At 45.4% G+C, this 14,515-nt stretch overlaps 1 protein-coding gene across 1 annotated transcript in view; it reads right to left on the bottom strand.

The window, feature by feature from the left end:
- Positions 1–8,010: 8,010 nt before the first annotated feature.
- IL13RA1 (interleukin 13 receptor subunit alpha 1) overlaps positions 8,011–14,515 on the bottom strand; it is a 20,813-nt gene continuing 14,308 nt past the window's right edge. The window contains exons 8-11 of the mRNA XM_019536390.1: positions 13,099–13,231; positions 12,632–12,737; positions 11,972–12,056; positions 8,011–10,397 (exon numbers count right to left, since the gene is read on the bottom strand). Of these exons, the coding sequence (XP_019391935.1) occupies positions 10,281–10,397; positions 11,972–12,056; positions 12,632–12,737; positions 13,099–13,231 (441 nt within the window). The 3' untranslated portion in view covers positions 8,011–10,280. The remainder of the gene's footprint in view (positions 10,398–11,971; positions 12,057–12,631; positions 12,738–13,098; positions 13,232–14,515) is intronic.

Genomic DNA, 14,515 nt, shown 5'->3' with positions numbered 1-14,515 from the left:
ACATTGAACACCTTCAAGAGTAAATTGGATGCTTCTCTTGCTGGGATCCTATGACCCCAGCTGACTTCCTGCCCTTTGGGCGGGGGGCTGGACTCGATGATCTCCCGAGGTCCCTTCCAGCCCTGATGTCTATGAAAAATCTCCTACTGTAGAGAGAGGGGCTGTGGATTGCAGCAGGATGCCCGAGGGGTAGGAGCTAGGATATTGTTTGAGCTTCATATTTAGATCTAGTCCTCGTCTCTTCCAGTTCCACCGGGCCCAAGTGAGTGAGCAAGCAGACAGGGAACCGCAGGCGAGCTCCACCTCTAGACGAACACTAGCCAGCAGTCAGGGCACCAGTCTGGCCCGTGAGGTTCAAGACTGCTCCGAATTCAGAACGGCACATGCTACGAGACAGTCCCCGAGCACCTCCCATCACAAGGCCGGAGGCAGCGGGGTGAGGGGGAGAAGGCGCAAGCTGTTTAATTCTTGCAAGTGTTGGTCGTCATCACGGGTGAATTTACAGCCCAGGCTGCCAAAGAGAGGGGAGGCGTCGGTGAGTTCAGGCCTTTCCTCTCCTTACCCTGAGAGGTGGTAATCCTGCAGTGAGAGCATGAGACTCGGAACCTCTCGGTTGCCTTCCCTCCGTGTCGTTGCCCCGGCAAAGGCAGCCGAGGGGGGCTGCACAGACGACGGAGCTGGGCTGTTCCCAGCGGGGGCAGATGGCAGGACAAGGAGCAATGGGCTCAAGCTGCCGCAGGAGAAGTTGAGGTTGGATATTAGGAAAAACTCTCTCAGGAGGAGGATGGTGAAGCACTGGAACACATCACCCAGAGAAGTGGTGGAGTCTCCATCCTTGGAGGTTTTGAAGACCCAACTCAACAAAACTTGGCTGGGGTGACATAGTTGGGGCTGGTCCTGCTTTGAACAGGGGGTTGGTGACTCCTGAGGTCCCTTCCAGCCCTCATTTTCTATGAGGAGTGGAGCAGGAAACTCAAAACATGAATCCCTTTTCTCCTAATGTCTGAAGTGGATAATGCCAAAGGCAAAATGAAGGAAGAAATGTGTGTGTGCGTGTGTGAGAGAGAGAGAGAGAGCCAGAGAGAGAGAGAGCAGCCTATTAGATCAACTTTCCCCCCTTTGCAAGTTGGGCAGGTCAAACGGGATTTTTGGCTGCTGACATCAGAGCTCTCATTGAACACCAGGCAACACAAAACCAAGCTGTTCACACTGCAGAAGGGCCAAGGAGCCAGGCCCAAGGCTGGGATTACTGACCCCCCACCGTGCCCCCACCCACACGAACAGGATGCTCCTGAGGACAGAGCAGGTCCTTCCGGGTGATTTCCATGCTGGGTTGTGTGCGCATTCCCCACCCCACCCTCCTCCTGGGGCAGCTCTGTGCCTCATCTGGTTTCGCTTCTCATTCTTGACAATTAGAAAGCACAGTTTTAATTAAAACCTCCCTTGTTAGGCTAGCAGCTGCTGCGCCCTCATTGTCGTGTCAGGCACAGGGCACAATGCAGGCAGGAGCGGGGTCCTGGGCCTGGTTCAGGCCCTGCAGCCACTGACCCCTTGCTTGGCTCTTCGACAGGCCTTGCAAGGACCCTTCCAGGCTGGGAGCTGGGAAACCCCGGAGGGGCGGGGTGTCTCTCTCAAATGCTGGAGGCTGCAAGGGGAAAACCCTGGTCAGACCCATCACTCTCCCTTTCAGCCTCCACTCCTGGCCTCTGTGCAAAACACAGGAGCTTGGGCAAGATGAACTTGGGGTCTGACCCAGTCAGTGGCAGTTCTTACGCTCTTCACTCTGCCACCTCCTGTCGTGGGCCCTTTGGCAAGTCCTTTCCCCTCCCAGGCCCCTGCCGCCCCTCCCACCCTGACCTCTCTCCCACCTGCGCCTGTGCCTGTGCCAGATCCAGGGAGTAGACAGGGAGACTGATGGGAGGCAGCAGTCCCTGGGTCAAGGATGATCAAACACCCACCCCATGCCTGTTGGGGAGGCAGAGTCTGCCTGACCACCCCCCCCACAGCACAGCACAGCACAGCGCAGCAGAGCGCCTGGGGTCTCCTGAGCTGGATGCAGGGCACAGCGTACAAACGGGGAGCTGGAGAGAGAGGGAGAGAGCTGCCCGTGGAGAGGCAGCAGGAACAGCTGAGAGGGGAAGGAAGAAAGCCCTGCCCTAGCCCAGGCTTCTGCTGGCGGGAGAGCCCTGCCCTCTCGTGTCTCAGCTGGGCAGCGCGCAGGATCTGTGCCAGCCCCCTTCTTGCTCCTGGCTGCAGCGGTGCAGACAGAAAGCAGGGCAGGCCTTTATAGACAGACTAAATAAGTTCGATCTCTGAAAGAGCTCAAGCTGTCGTGAACCCAAGTTCATTTTAGCTGCAGTGAAAGGATGCAGCTCTCACACCCATCAGCTGCTTGCGAGTAGCTCAGCTGCTGGCGATGCTTGCCTTTGAGAGCATCGGAAAGCGCAAACATGACTTTGAGGCCTACAAATGCCAGCTTTACTGCCAACCCCTGGCTTTGGCCTTTGGTCTGGCGTGATTCTCCTTCCCTTTCTCTTTTCAAACCGAGGAGGAGGCTGTGCTGGGCAGCAGCTTGGCTTCCGGTGCCGGGCTGCAATATGGCATCGACTGTAAAGCTGCTCCTGGCAGCCTGATTTGGGTTGCCAAGTGCCAAGCTGTCATGCTGGTCATCGCCTGGTGGGTACAGGTGCTTCTGTCCCCCTAGCACAAGGCTAGGCAGGTACCCTGGACCAGGGAGCATAGCGCGTGCCTGTGTGCACCCGCCACCCGTGCTCACGTCTTGCAGGGACCTGGGCATGGAAGGACAGCGGCACACCAGAGCACGAATCACACCCCACCCGCCAGGTTCTTCAAAGGCCGCAAGCAGAAGACATTGCAGCCCAGAGCCGAGGCACTGGGTGCCCATCTCATCGCCCTCCCAGTCAGGTTGGGTGGGAGGATCGAGCCAGGGCACTGCTGGCTTTGCTATCTGTCATTTCAACAGCAAGACCAGGGGCCAAGTCCTTTCCTCCCCCTGAACCCTGCAGCACCAGAGGGCCATGCAGCTTCTCCCGTCATTACGGTCAGTCAGCAGCTCTGGGCATGCCTCCTTCCAGACAAGACACAGGTTATGACCAGCACACGTGTTGGCATGGTGCTATACTCATTGTCCACTTATTTATGCCAGGGCTGGAAGGGGCCTCTATCCAGTCCAACCCCTGGCCTGAGGCAGGATCAGCTCTGTCCAAACCACCCCAGACCCACCCACCCAGCATCTAAACTCTTCATAAAACTACCATCAACCCTGCTACAACAGAGACATCACACCCAACCCTGCCCCAGGGAAGGCAGGGGGACTGGGGCAGCTGACATCCTGCTTCTGGAAAAAGTTATTAACATATGCCCCTGGCAGAAGCCGTACACCTGCTACAAAGGAAGGTAAAGTCCCCCCAGTTTGTACTGATCTGACCAGAGGTAAATGCTTAACGCCTGCCCGGTGCTTCCCATCCTTGGACCGGCGGATGCAGAGGGCAGCCCCAGCACCTGAGCTCAGCTCTTTCCATTACATCCAACTCAGGAGCCCAGGTGGAGGGAGAAGCAGAAACCTCTTAAATTACAAGGCGATCACAGAGCTCCACAACGTGCCAGCTCTTTGGCAGCAGTGTCAAAACACCCTGCACAATGATTAATGGCCTTTCAAGCCCATCTGCTCTGTATACACACAGGGCACAGCAGTTCCTCTTCCCATATATTCTGACTCCCAGCAGGTTGAGCCCTGGTGTTTGCTACCATATTTGGCAGGGCAAAAAGGACTGAAGTCAAAACTTGGCTGATTCACCAGGCAAAAACACCACCTGGCTTTGCAAGCACTGTGATTTGTGGCCACAGGCACCCGGACAGGGCCTGACTCTCCTCTCGCCGCTCCTGGCAGATGGCAGAAAAGGTTACAATAGGCTCAAGCTGCAGCAAGGAAGGTTGAGGTTAGCTATTAGGAGAAACTCTCTCACTAGGAGGGTGGTGAAACACTGGAACAAGTTACCCAGAGAGGTGGGGGACTCTCCATCCTTGGAGGTTTTGAAGACCCGTCTAGACAAAGCCTTGGCTGGGATGATGTAGTTGGGGCTGCTCAGAGCAGGGGGTTGCACTAGATGTGACCTCCTGAGCTCCCTTCAACCCTCATTTTCTATGATTTCTTGACAGGTCATAGAAGATTCCTCTTTGAAATAATTTTTTTCAATAGCTCCATGTACCTGAGATGGCATTCCTAGTGGGGCTCCTTTCTGGGCCCAGTCTATTCAGTCTTTTTATTAGCAGATTGGAAGAAAATAAGCTTATAAAATTTGTGGATGACAAAGTAGGAGGAGGTTGTGAGCACTATGGAGAACAGGATCAGAACTCAAAGCAGCCTCCACACATTGCAGAAACTGTTCATGTTGGAGAAACACATTGGAGAAACTGTTCCAGAAGCTGGGTGAAATGACACAAGGACAAGTGCAAGGTACTACTCTTTTGAAAGAAAAAATCAAACTTGCGGGGAATAACTGGCAAGGCTGCAACATGTTGGGAAAGGATCGGGTGTTACAGCTGACCAGAAAGTACACCCGAGTCAACCATCTGATGCAGTTACAAAAGCAGTGACTCCCATTCTGGGGAGTATGATCAGGAGTCGGGTACCTAAGGCTGGAGGAGTAGTTATTCCACTGTACTTGATCTGGCGTAGCCTGAGTTGGAGCACTGCATCTGGTTCGGAGCACTGCACTTTAAGAACAATGTGGACAAACTGTGGAGACTCCAGGAGAGGGCAACAGAAATGACAAGAGGCTCAGAAAGCACAGCCCATGCAGAACGGTTGAACAAGTAGGTGTTTAGTCTGAGAAAGAAAAGATAGATGAGGGTCTTCCAATATACACAAAGGGATGGAATGAAGTGTTCCTTAAGGCCATGAGAAAGCAAGAAGGCATTATTTGTGGAAGAAAAGGTTCAGAAAAGGTGCTGGGGAGGAGGGGGAACCTTCTGAACCACAAGGAGAGGGAAGCACTGGTACAAGCTACCCTGAGAGCTGTGGGTTCTCATTCACTGAAGGTTAAGGCAGCAGACACCCGCCAGATTATCACTGCTTTGCTGGGGATGGATGGAGGCTTCCAACAGATGCACAGCTTGAAGACAAATTCACTTCAGGTCCATGTTGTGCTATGTTTGAAAAGGGACCCATTTAATTTCAATTCCCCAGGTCCAAAACTCCAGACCAGTGGCAGCTCCTGGACTAAATTCCTTATGGAGGGGCAGGTTGTGATGTTTCAGACGGCAAGTGTAGAGAATGGAGACAGCAAAGGCTGTCATCTAGTCATCTCTAGGTATGTCTGTTATGAGGGATGCCCATTTCATGTGTGCCAGGGGGGTTCCAGCATGTAACACCAAGGAAGTCACATCATCCAAATTATTGCTGCTTCCTTTGCTGCTTGGTTTGAGTGAGCCCCTCCTAACTATTTGAAAATGTCTCCTTTGCTAGCTTGTTGACAAAGCATCTGAGTTCAAAATGGCAAAGCTCAGTTTTCTGATGCAAACCCCCTGCCCGTCCGCTAGTTTGCTCATCTCATCATGTAGTAAGGGTCTGTCTTACTGTACAGTATAGGACAAGGTTTGACATTGCAGCTCATGTCCAGAAGAATGAAGCTGGAAAGAGCACAGCTGCTTGAAATACAAGGTAAAGGACTGACGGCCTGCTATGAACATGTTACCAGACTAACACCAACCCAGTGAACTCCAGCACCAGTGCTATCAGGCAAGAATAGAAAGGAGAGGGAGACAGAGGCGGCTCATTCAGAAGCGTTGCAAGATAGTGTGGCCTCCGTATTACACCTATGCCACAACCAGCAGATATGGAAGGGCTCAGCAACCTCCAACCCCAATTCATCACTTGAAGAGGAGGAACACTTTGCTGTAGTCACGGCATGAAAATCAGACACTTAAATCCCAGTTGAAAATAGCAAGCAGGAAGCCAGATATAAAAGATTTAGAGCTCATTTTGCAATTGTACTTTCTAGTACTAAAGAAGATTTAATTCTGAACAGCTGTCAACAGAGCTAATCAGGAATTCTCCTGACAAACCAGTTTTATTGGACAAGGTGGATTCACCGGATGTGTCACATTTTGAGGAAGCATCTTGGTTTTGATTAAACTTTCACCAAACCAGACACACTCCCTTCAGCCTGGTTCCATGACAGACTCTCCGTACAGACGGGCCCCGGGCAGAAACTCAAGGGCTTCCCAGGCTTTTGACAAACCTCCCATAGTGTCTTCCCTGCCTGGTTTCCGGTGGTCCCTGGGTGTCAAAGCATCTGGCTCCATTTTGTTCTGGGAGGAGAAAAACCCCAAACCGAAGCAGTTTGAAATTCAGATTTCCTCCCCCAGCTCTCCATTTCAGCTTTTCCCACGGGAGGGATTTTCCTAAACTCTCATAGCACAGTTAAACTTCTAGGTTCTGCTCAGAACAAGAATTGTTTCACAACTTCCCGAGAATGGATAAGTTTGACCGGCTCTCAATTGCCGTTTCTCCATGCCGCTCTGTAGTCAAATATATCCTTTACATTCAATCAGGCTATCCAGGATACGTTATAGCCATGACACATTTACTTGAGCAATGTTATAACTTAATGGACATTTATTTATATTGACTATTTTCTGACATAAAACAAAAAATAAGATGTACCATTTATTTTCTTACTAGATTTTTATATTCATGAACTGAGTCAAGTTCCAAGTTCCTCTTTGTGCCTTATTAACATGCACAACATTTTAAAACTGTTCATTAACTAGTCTCAGTTTGGTAACCGGAAAAGAAAATAAAAACGCTTATTGAAACATGCTTTCTACTTAAAAAGAATTGATTCATTAAAAAGGGAAGATTATTTGGAGCTAGTAAGTTGAAGTGATGGCATCTGGAAACAATGCCTTACAAGTTGAGAATGAAGAGAGCCAGCCCCTCCCACCAATTATTTTATTGATTGATTGAAAGAGACAATACATTTCCATGTTTCAAGACTTCAACTGGTTTCTTCACTGAAAATGGGGAGATCATGGAGGTGAACAGCTGAATCAGTTGAAAAGACACACCCGTAGAAGTTACTGTCAAGAGATAATACAGTATTTCAACACTTGTGTTCCAAGTGCTTAGCTGATGGCTTTATCCCACTTTATCAGTCTGACCAGCTCCGAAGTTTGGCATATACAGCCATGAACTATTTGTGTAGTTTAACATTATTATAGTAAATTTAGTCATAACACAGGCTTCAGTTTCACAGACGGCAGGAACTGCTACCGCTTTCATTTCACTGAGAAAGAGAATGCTGCTGGAACAAGCACAGCTGCAGATTCACATGAAGAGAAGAGAAAGATCTAGGCCCACCTCTGTCTTTGCCTAGCACAAGACTAACAAATCCAGCATCCTCTTTGCTCAAATGATGGAAGGAATTAAAATGACACCAGAGATATGAAGGGAAGTGCCCGAGTTACTATCTCCGAACCTGGACCACATCCCTTCATGTTCCTTTCCAAGCTCCAGTCATTTCAGTCTCTTGATTTCTCTTCTTTCCATGAAAATAACTGAACTGGAAGACAAATGTGTATTCAAACATACTTTATTTATTCTTTAAACAAAATTTACCATCAAGTAGCCATAAGAAAGGAAAACAGATATATGGTACAGGAGTCACACTATTACAAACCTTAAAAAAAAAAATGTTAACTTTCTTAAAGTAGTAGCAATTCACAGATAGTAATAAAATATCTCTGCGTTACATTTTGATCTGTAGAGTAACAGACAAGAAGTCTATTTACCAAGTGTGCCAATTATTCCTAATAAGGAAACAAAGAATTATCCAAAACATCCTCACCACGATCAATATAACACCAAGGTTGCAGGTTCAATTCCCAGGTAGACTAGATGATCTCCTGAGGTCCCTGCCAGCCTTACTTAACTATGAATATGATCCCCTTCAATTAAAAATATATATATCTTCCTTTTGGCCTAGCTTTTTTTTCTTTATCATTTCTCTTTAGCAAGCTTCCATCTTGCCAGAAGTGCAGAAGCTAAATAAAAAGACTACAGGACAAAAGGCCAATAACTGTCTTCCTTGATGGATTTGAGAATCGCAAACCTCGATTATGAAACCATCTACTTATGCTTTCTTATGCTATAGGTCTTACCCTCCTGGTTATGCAGTGACCCAAAACTAATAACATTCTAGATGAGGTAGATGAGTTTAATCTGGGGAAGATTTCAGAAGCATAGAAAAAATCTGTCTTATAAATCATGAATGTTTAGGGAAGTTATATTTGATTAAGGAATTTAACAAAATGGGAAATTGTTTTCAAACCCTTCCTCTCTCAAATACTTAATATCCTAATTAATTGATTTTGCACAGTTTCCCCTTAACCTGAGTTTTGTTGTACCTATTATTAAAATCCCTGAGATTGTATTTTAACTTTGCTTCATGAAACTACTCTTACAGATGTTCAAGGTAAATATCTTTATTCCAGAACTGACTGATGTGACTGAATCTTAGGATGCAAAAGCAGGTTGCCCAAGTAGTGACTACAATATTTTTAGTACACCTTTAAGGAGATTTGTTCTGAGTTTATTTATGGCCATGCTTCATTTCAAAAGACTGAAGCAGCCGGAGGTGAAGCTGAGGGAATCAGACAGAGAGAAAAACTCAGTCATTCACTACTTAAAGCCAGATTATATGAATTTTTCTGTAGCTCTCTATCGCCTTCATTTTCTGCCTTCCCTTAGGAAGCATAATGAAAGGCAAGGAGTTGCCTTCCTCAAAATATAAAATCAGAGATAATAATGTTCAGGACTTGAATGTATCAAGGAAACCAACCACAAGCATACAGTACTATTCTGATCATAAAAGTCAACCTCACATTTGCAGGGGCAGTTTTGGAAAAACATACCTGCTTTTCCCCCTGTAATGATTATATAGAAAGTCTTTGAACTACTATAGTTCTTACAAAATCCCACAGGAGGATACAATAACCCAAAGGAGAGCACCTGGAAGGTTAAATGCACTAAAATATTACAATAAAAACAAGCTGATATTTGAACTGCTTGCACAAACAAAAATACTGCAAGTACAAAGGTCAAGACAGCTGGGAGCCTAATGCGTGTACAAGCCGAGTGATTTTTATGGTTCCTTTGGAGGAAAAGAGGTGGACTTACAATCAGAATGGTACAGCAACCAGGGGCAGTATCATGAGCAAACTATTAGTAATTCACAATCCAGAAGGAAAGCAGCAGCAACAAGGTACAGCAAAGTTAGCCCCAACTTTCAGATTCTCACAGGGGAAAACCAACAAGAAGAAAAGACAAAAAAAAAGACAACTTCACTGCTATATTACAAGGGAGAGAAGTCTGTTTGCTCCCTGGGTTGGGCTTGTCACCTTCCACCCACTACTGGAGCCAAGGCAAGAAGAAGAAAAACATAGAAAGCAGCTTCCAGCAGAGGCAGCTGCTGAAAGGCAACACTTAAACACAATACCAGGAATCGTCCTTTAAACAAAGCATAAGCTAGCTCATTGAACTCACTAAGGGGAGCTATTAGAGGCTAAGAGCTTAGCAGAATTTAAAGAGGACTAAACACTTGTGTACACAGTGAGAATGTCCACTGTTGTGTTACAACATCTTTTTTATATATACATATATGTGTAATTCTTAACCAAGGGTTAAACCCTTCTGGTTCAGGGTTTAAAACAGTCACTAACCAAGGCAGAGTGGGGATGGAAACTTGCCTTCTGGGTAGGTTATTCCATGATCAGCCACTAGGTGGTTGCTTGCACTTTCCTTTGCAGCATCTCGAGCAGGCCATTGTCAAGACGGTGCTGGAGGAGGTGGACTCCCCACCTGGAACCAGCCATGCTAAGAAGCCTGCTGTGAGCGAGTTTTTTTCTGTCCACACCTCTGCCACTTTCTGCAAAAGCAAGTGAGGTGCTTCACAGCTGTGCCAGGGCCCACTACAAGCAGCTTCAGCCTTGTGGGCAGCACAAGCACTAGCCAGGAGTATGACGAGGCCAGGGGGTTTATGTACATGCCCACCTTGGAAGCTCCAGCCACCGCTGACAGTAGAGGATTCAGGCGGCGAATGTCAGGGCATGACTTCTAGGTAGTATCAGAGGGGGTAGTTCAGGAGGGATTCAGCAAGGTGGGCTGCCCAGCCTCATTCCACAGCACCATTTGAGATACACAAAAGCAAGAGCTGAAGTCTTCTTCCTCTGTCTTCTATTTGTAAGCCAGAGCTGTATCAGTGCTTGTTTCCAGAAATGGTAGTCTCTGGCACTTCTATCCAAATGACAGGGTTGATCTCCTCTTCCTTAGCTAGCTTATCATAGGCATACACCAAGCCATCCTTGGGGTAGTTCTGAAAGAGAACATGTGAGAATTATTTCATGAGAGATTTCCAGCATGGTCACCTTCTTACTTTTCACTGGCTACAACAGTTTTACACATGGCAGAAAATGCAACAGGGGCAAACAGTGCAAAATTAGATCTCTTGGGGATATGGGTTCACTCTGGTGGAAGAGAAGCTGCTGCTCTAGCTAGCAGTGATGGCACTCTGCTTGAAACCAAGGCCTGGCCAAAATTGTGACAGATTCTGGTCAGAGAAAGACAGGTAGGACATGGGAAAATGAGAGTTTCCAGACATCAGGAGCGGGTGCAGGTAGCAGCAGATCGGTGACATCTACTCTGTTTTCTTCGTGGTTGTTGAGCTCCTGGCAGTAAGAGACTTTTGTTGGGCAGAGAAGAGAGGGAAGGACAAGGTAACGGACAGCAATACTGCAGTAGTTGCAACTATCTTCCTCTCCTGGAATGATACATCCAATGCCCCTTGTGAAGGAAGCCCCAGCCCAGAGACCATCAATACCTTCGTCAGCCATAGCTGTTCAGTCACGAATGCCTAGGAAGCTACAGGGGCGGCAGGAAGGCAACTCTGCTAACTAGCAAGGGTAGCATAAACTTCTGTCTGCTGAAGATGGCTTGCTGTCGAGTCAGCCACCTTTACTGCATACCCTAAATGCACATGTATGCCTCAGCAGAGAGTTGAGCACAACCTGTGCAACAATCCCAAAGATAAGAACTGCTGCGTCATGTAACATGGGGTGTCTGCACCAGGCCTTGTTTCCCTCCCAGAAGTATCTGAAATCCACATACAAAGCACTCCAGAAAATCTGCTCAGAATATTTATGTTGTTAAAGCAAAAAAGGTAAACTTTTTGGCTACAGAATTCATACTAAATTTACTTTCTCACTGTTATTTTCTCCAAATGAGACAGCATAACAACATGACAGATGACAAAAAATACAAATTAATCCAGAGGCATGCTCTGGAATCAGATCCTAACTTTTTCATATATCAAACTTAAACCCATCAGAACAGAAGCTAGATCTCAAGATTTAACACCAGGGTTCCAGATGGACTAGGTAATCTCTTGAGGTCCCTTTCCAGCCTTACTTCTCTACAACATCTACGACAAACTGAACGATTGTTAGACAGAAATATCTGTAACACCTTTTTGCAGACAGCTGAGCACTAAATCCAAAACAGATATAATCTGTCATTAAAATGGAGAAATAGCATTATTTTATGTTTACACGATGGAATTAAGATTTGAAAGTTCCTTAAACATTAGTCAGCCATTTCAAGAAACTGGAGGAGAGGGGACTAAATGATATAAACAGAATTCAATGAACTTGTGAAACAAGTAAATACTTGAGAAGAAATAATTTAATTCACTTAAGATGATATAATAGATTGTTTCTGTACATATCTCATCGTCTTAAATACTTGACATACATAGAGCATAACATTCACTTTAAATACTTTTTAAAAATAATTTTGAAAGTAAGGCAAAAACATTAATGCAAGCATAGGAATTAGATCAAAACAGACTTAATCCTAATAGTTCAGTTGATAGGCAGTTCACAGGACACTAACCTGGGGATCCTCATTTTGCTCTAAAAACATTCGTTTCAGTATTTCTCTAGGGTCAGGAATAGGTGGAAGTATCAATATCTTGAGCCTTCAGGAGATAAAAGTAAGAGTATTAGATTGCACTAACTGCTAAGCCAGAATATTTCAATTCGAAGTTATATTTTGGAAGTAGCAATGCAAGTCAAATGCAGCTGGACTCTGCTGTAACGTATCCCCCTTCTTTACTTCTTCATTTCCAACCAAACATGGGAAAGGAATCATACATTCTGCTCTGGGGTATTTGTGAACTTCCAAAGTCAAGGGACATTGCAGAAGTAGGTCTGATGAAAGGGAGGCTCAGGATTTTTCATAGAGAGTACAATAACTCAGATTTGGACTTCATTCCCTGGCAAGGAAAGGACCCTCCTCAGCTTTGGCAAATTAATTAGACAGCTTTCATGCAGCCAGAATGTAAGTGTGGTTTATAAACTTGAATTTTAATAAATAAACTATAATAGTACCTCTGCTCCTTATCAGTTGTGAAGTGAGAATTAAAAAGAAACTAAGCACTGCTGAAACCATATATACTACGCAGGGGCAAGGAAGTAGGGCAGAGATGGACTACTTTGTAACTCTAGAGATATATCAGAACATATGTTTATAATAAATGGGAAACTGATTTACCTTTGCAGGTAAACTAGTAGAATTATAGTAGACACTGCTACTACCAGTGGAATGATGACTATTAAACTGATGTAGAATGTGGAATCACTGTCTTCAGTCTCTTCACCTGCAAAACAAACAACATCACAAGGAAACTCATCATTTTGTGAACAATGAAAGTGAAGACTAATTTTTCATATCATGAAAAATGTGCAACGTTACTAATGGCTAGGAAAAGTCAAGTATTATTAAAACAACATACCTTCAAAAGAGAAGTCTAAGAGAAAACTTACATCACACTTGTAATCAAGTTATCTAGTCAGATCATACCGACAGTACCCAAATTTTTACAGTACCTAGGTACTGTAAGAACGAACCTACATAAGGAGAAGATCTCTAGCTTATGGAGCCCTGTAAACTAGCGCTAATGCCCAAAAGCCAACATTAAAAAGAATTCAGATTGATTTATATGGACAAAGTGTTCTTACCTATGCTCTTTTCTTCACTCCAGTCACTCCAGAGCTGGCTGCTGTAACACGTCAAACTTGCTTTTGCTCTCACTTTGAAAGTGTACTTGAACTTTGGATGAATACTTGGAATCTCTGTTTTATTGAATCGATTCTTAAAATGAAAAGTTAAGATGATTTACTCAATCCTGTTGCCATATACAAGACATTTATTTTCATCTTGTAGTTTTAACATTATCAGACATAACATTATTATTAGAGTCTTTTTTGGTTTCCGTAAGCTTTGGACTTCATAAATGTGGTAAAAAATGGAGATTTCCACAGCATGTATTATAATTTCATTTAAAAATGATGTCAGGTTCCAAAGCAAGGACATTCAGAAATCGAGGTTCAAACTAACGGAGCAACTACACTAGTTCTGAAGCCAACTGTCTGGAGCAATGGGCTGCCTTCTCTTTGAAGCACCAGACACCTTTGTTTCCATTTTAATCGGCAAAATAGGAGCGCATCTCAAGCCTCCCCCACATCAGCGTGTCATGATCATTCTGAGGAATGAAACAGAATGAATGAAACAGAGGCTAACCCACATAAAGACTTTCATGATTATTTTGCACCTAAAAGACCAGTTTCCCGAGGAAATTCCATTTGCCCCGAGCATCACTGAAATAAAAGGAGGCTTGAACACTTTATAAATGTCATCTGGCTGATGGGCGACTCCATTTTGTTTACATCTTAGGAGTGCACAGTCATCAGGCTTAGCTAAATTATAAGTCAGTGAAACTAATATATAGCAAAACAAGCTGTTTTGCTTACTGTTAAGATAGCACAATTAGTTCTTCTACTTGGGTGTAGCCATGCACAAACAGCAGCAAGTCCACAATGCTTACATAAAGGCTGATTGTGTGTATTTCGATGTGCAATCATTTGAAACCTGCCTCAAGTCTTAGTCTCTTACCTCCTTGCTGAGTATATGTGCATTCACACTTGCTCATTAATCAGCAAGGTGCTTTTCCTTACAATAATTAAGTCATGTCACTCAAAGACATGTAAAACAATGCCCTTTTAGAATAAATAAGTTAGTGAATCTGGCTGAGAGATCTGTGCTATACATAGGCCGAAGGCCCATAAGAGCCAGAAGCAGACACTGCCACATGTATGTGGGCCCTGTCTTGGATCTTGTTACTCTGGTTAAACTTCAACATCTTCATTAGCGACCTGGACAAGGGTGTGGAGAGCACCCTGTTCAAGTTCGCTAATGACACCAAGCTGCGGGGTAAAGTGAATACACCGGCAGGCAGGGACCGCGTCCAGGCAGACCTGGATATGTTGGAGAAGTGGGCGGATCTGAACAGGATGCGGTTCAACAAGGACAAGTGCAGGGTGCTGCACCTGGGGAGAGGGAACCAGCATTATGGTTATAAGTTAGGGGCTGACCCTC

Source organism: Crocodylus porosus, unplaced genomic scaffold (genome assembly GCF_001723895.1).
Source record: "Crocodylus porosus isolate Cpor-Errol unplaced genomic scaffold, CroPor_comp1, whole genome shotgun sequence".
Taxonomy (NCBI): Eukaryota; Metazoa; Chordata; order Crocodylia; family Crocodylidae; genus Crocodylus; species Crocodylus porosus.
This window is presented reverse-complemented; position numbering and strand designations above follow the sequence as displayed.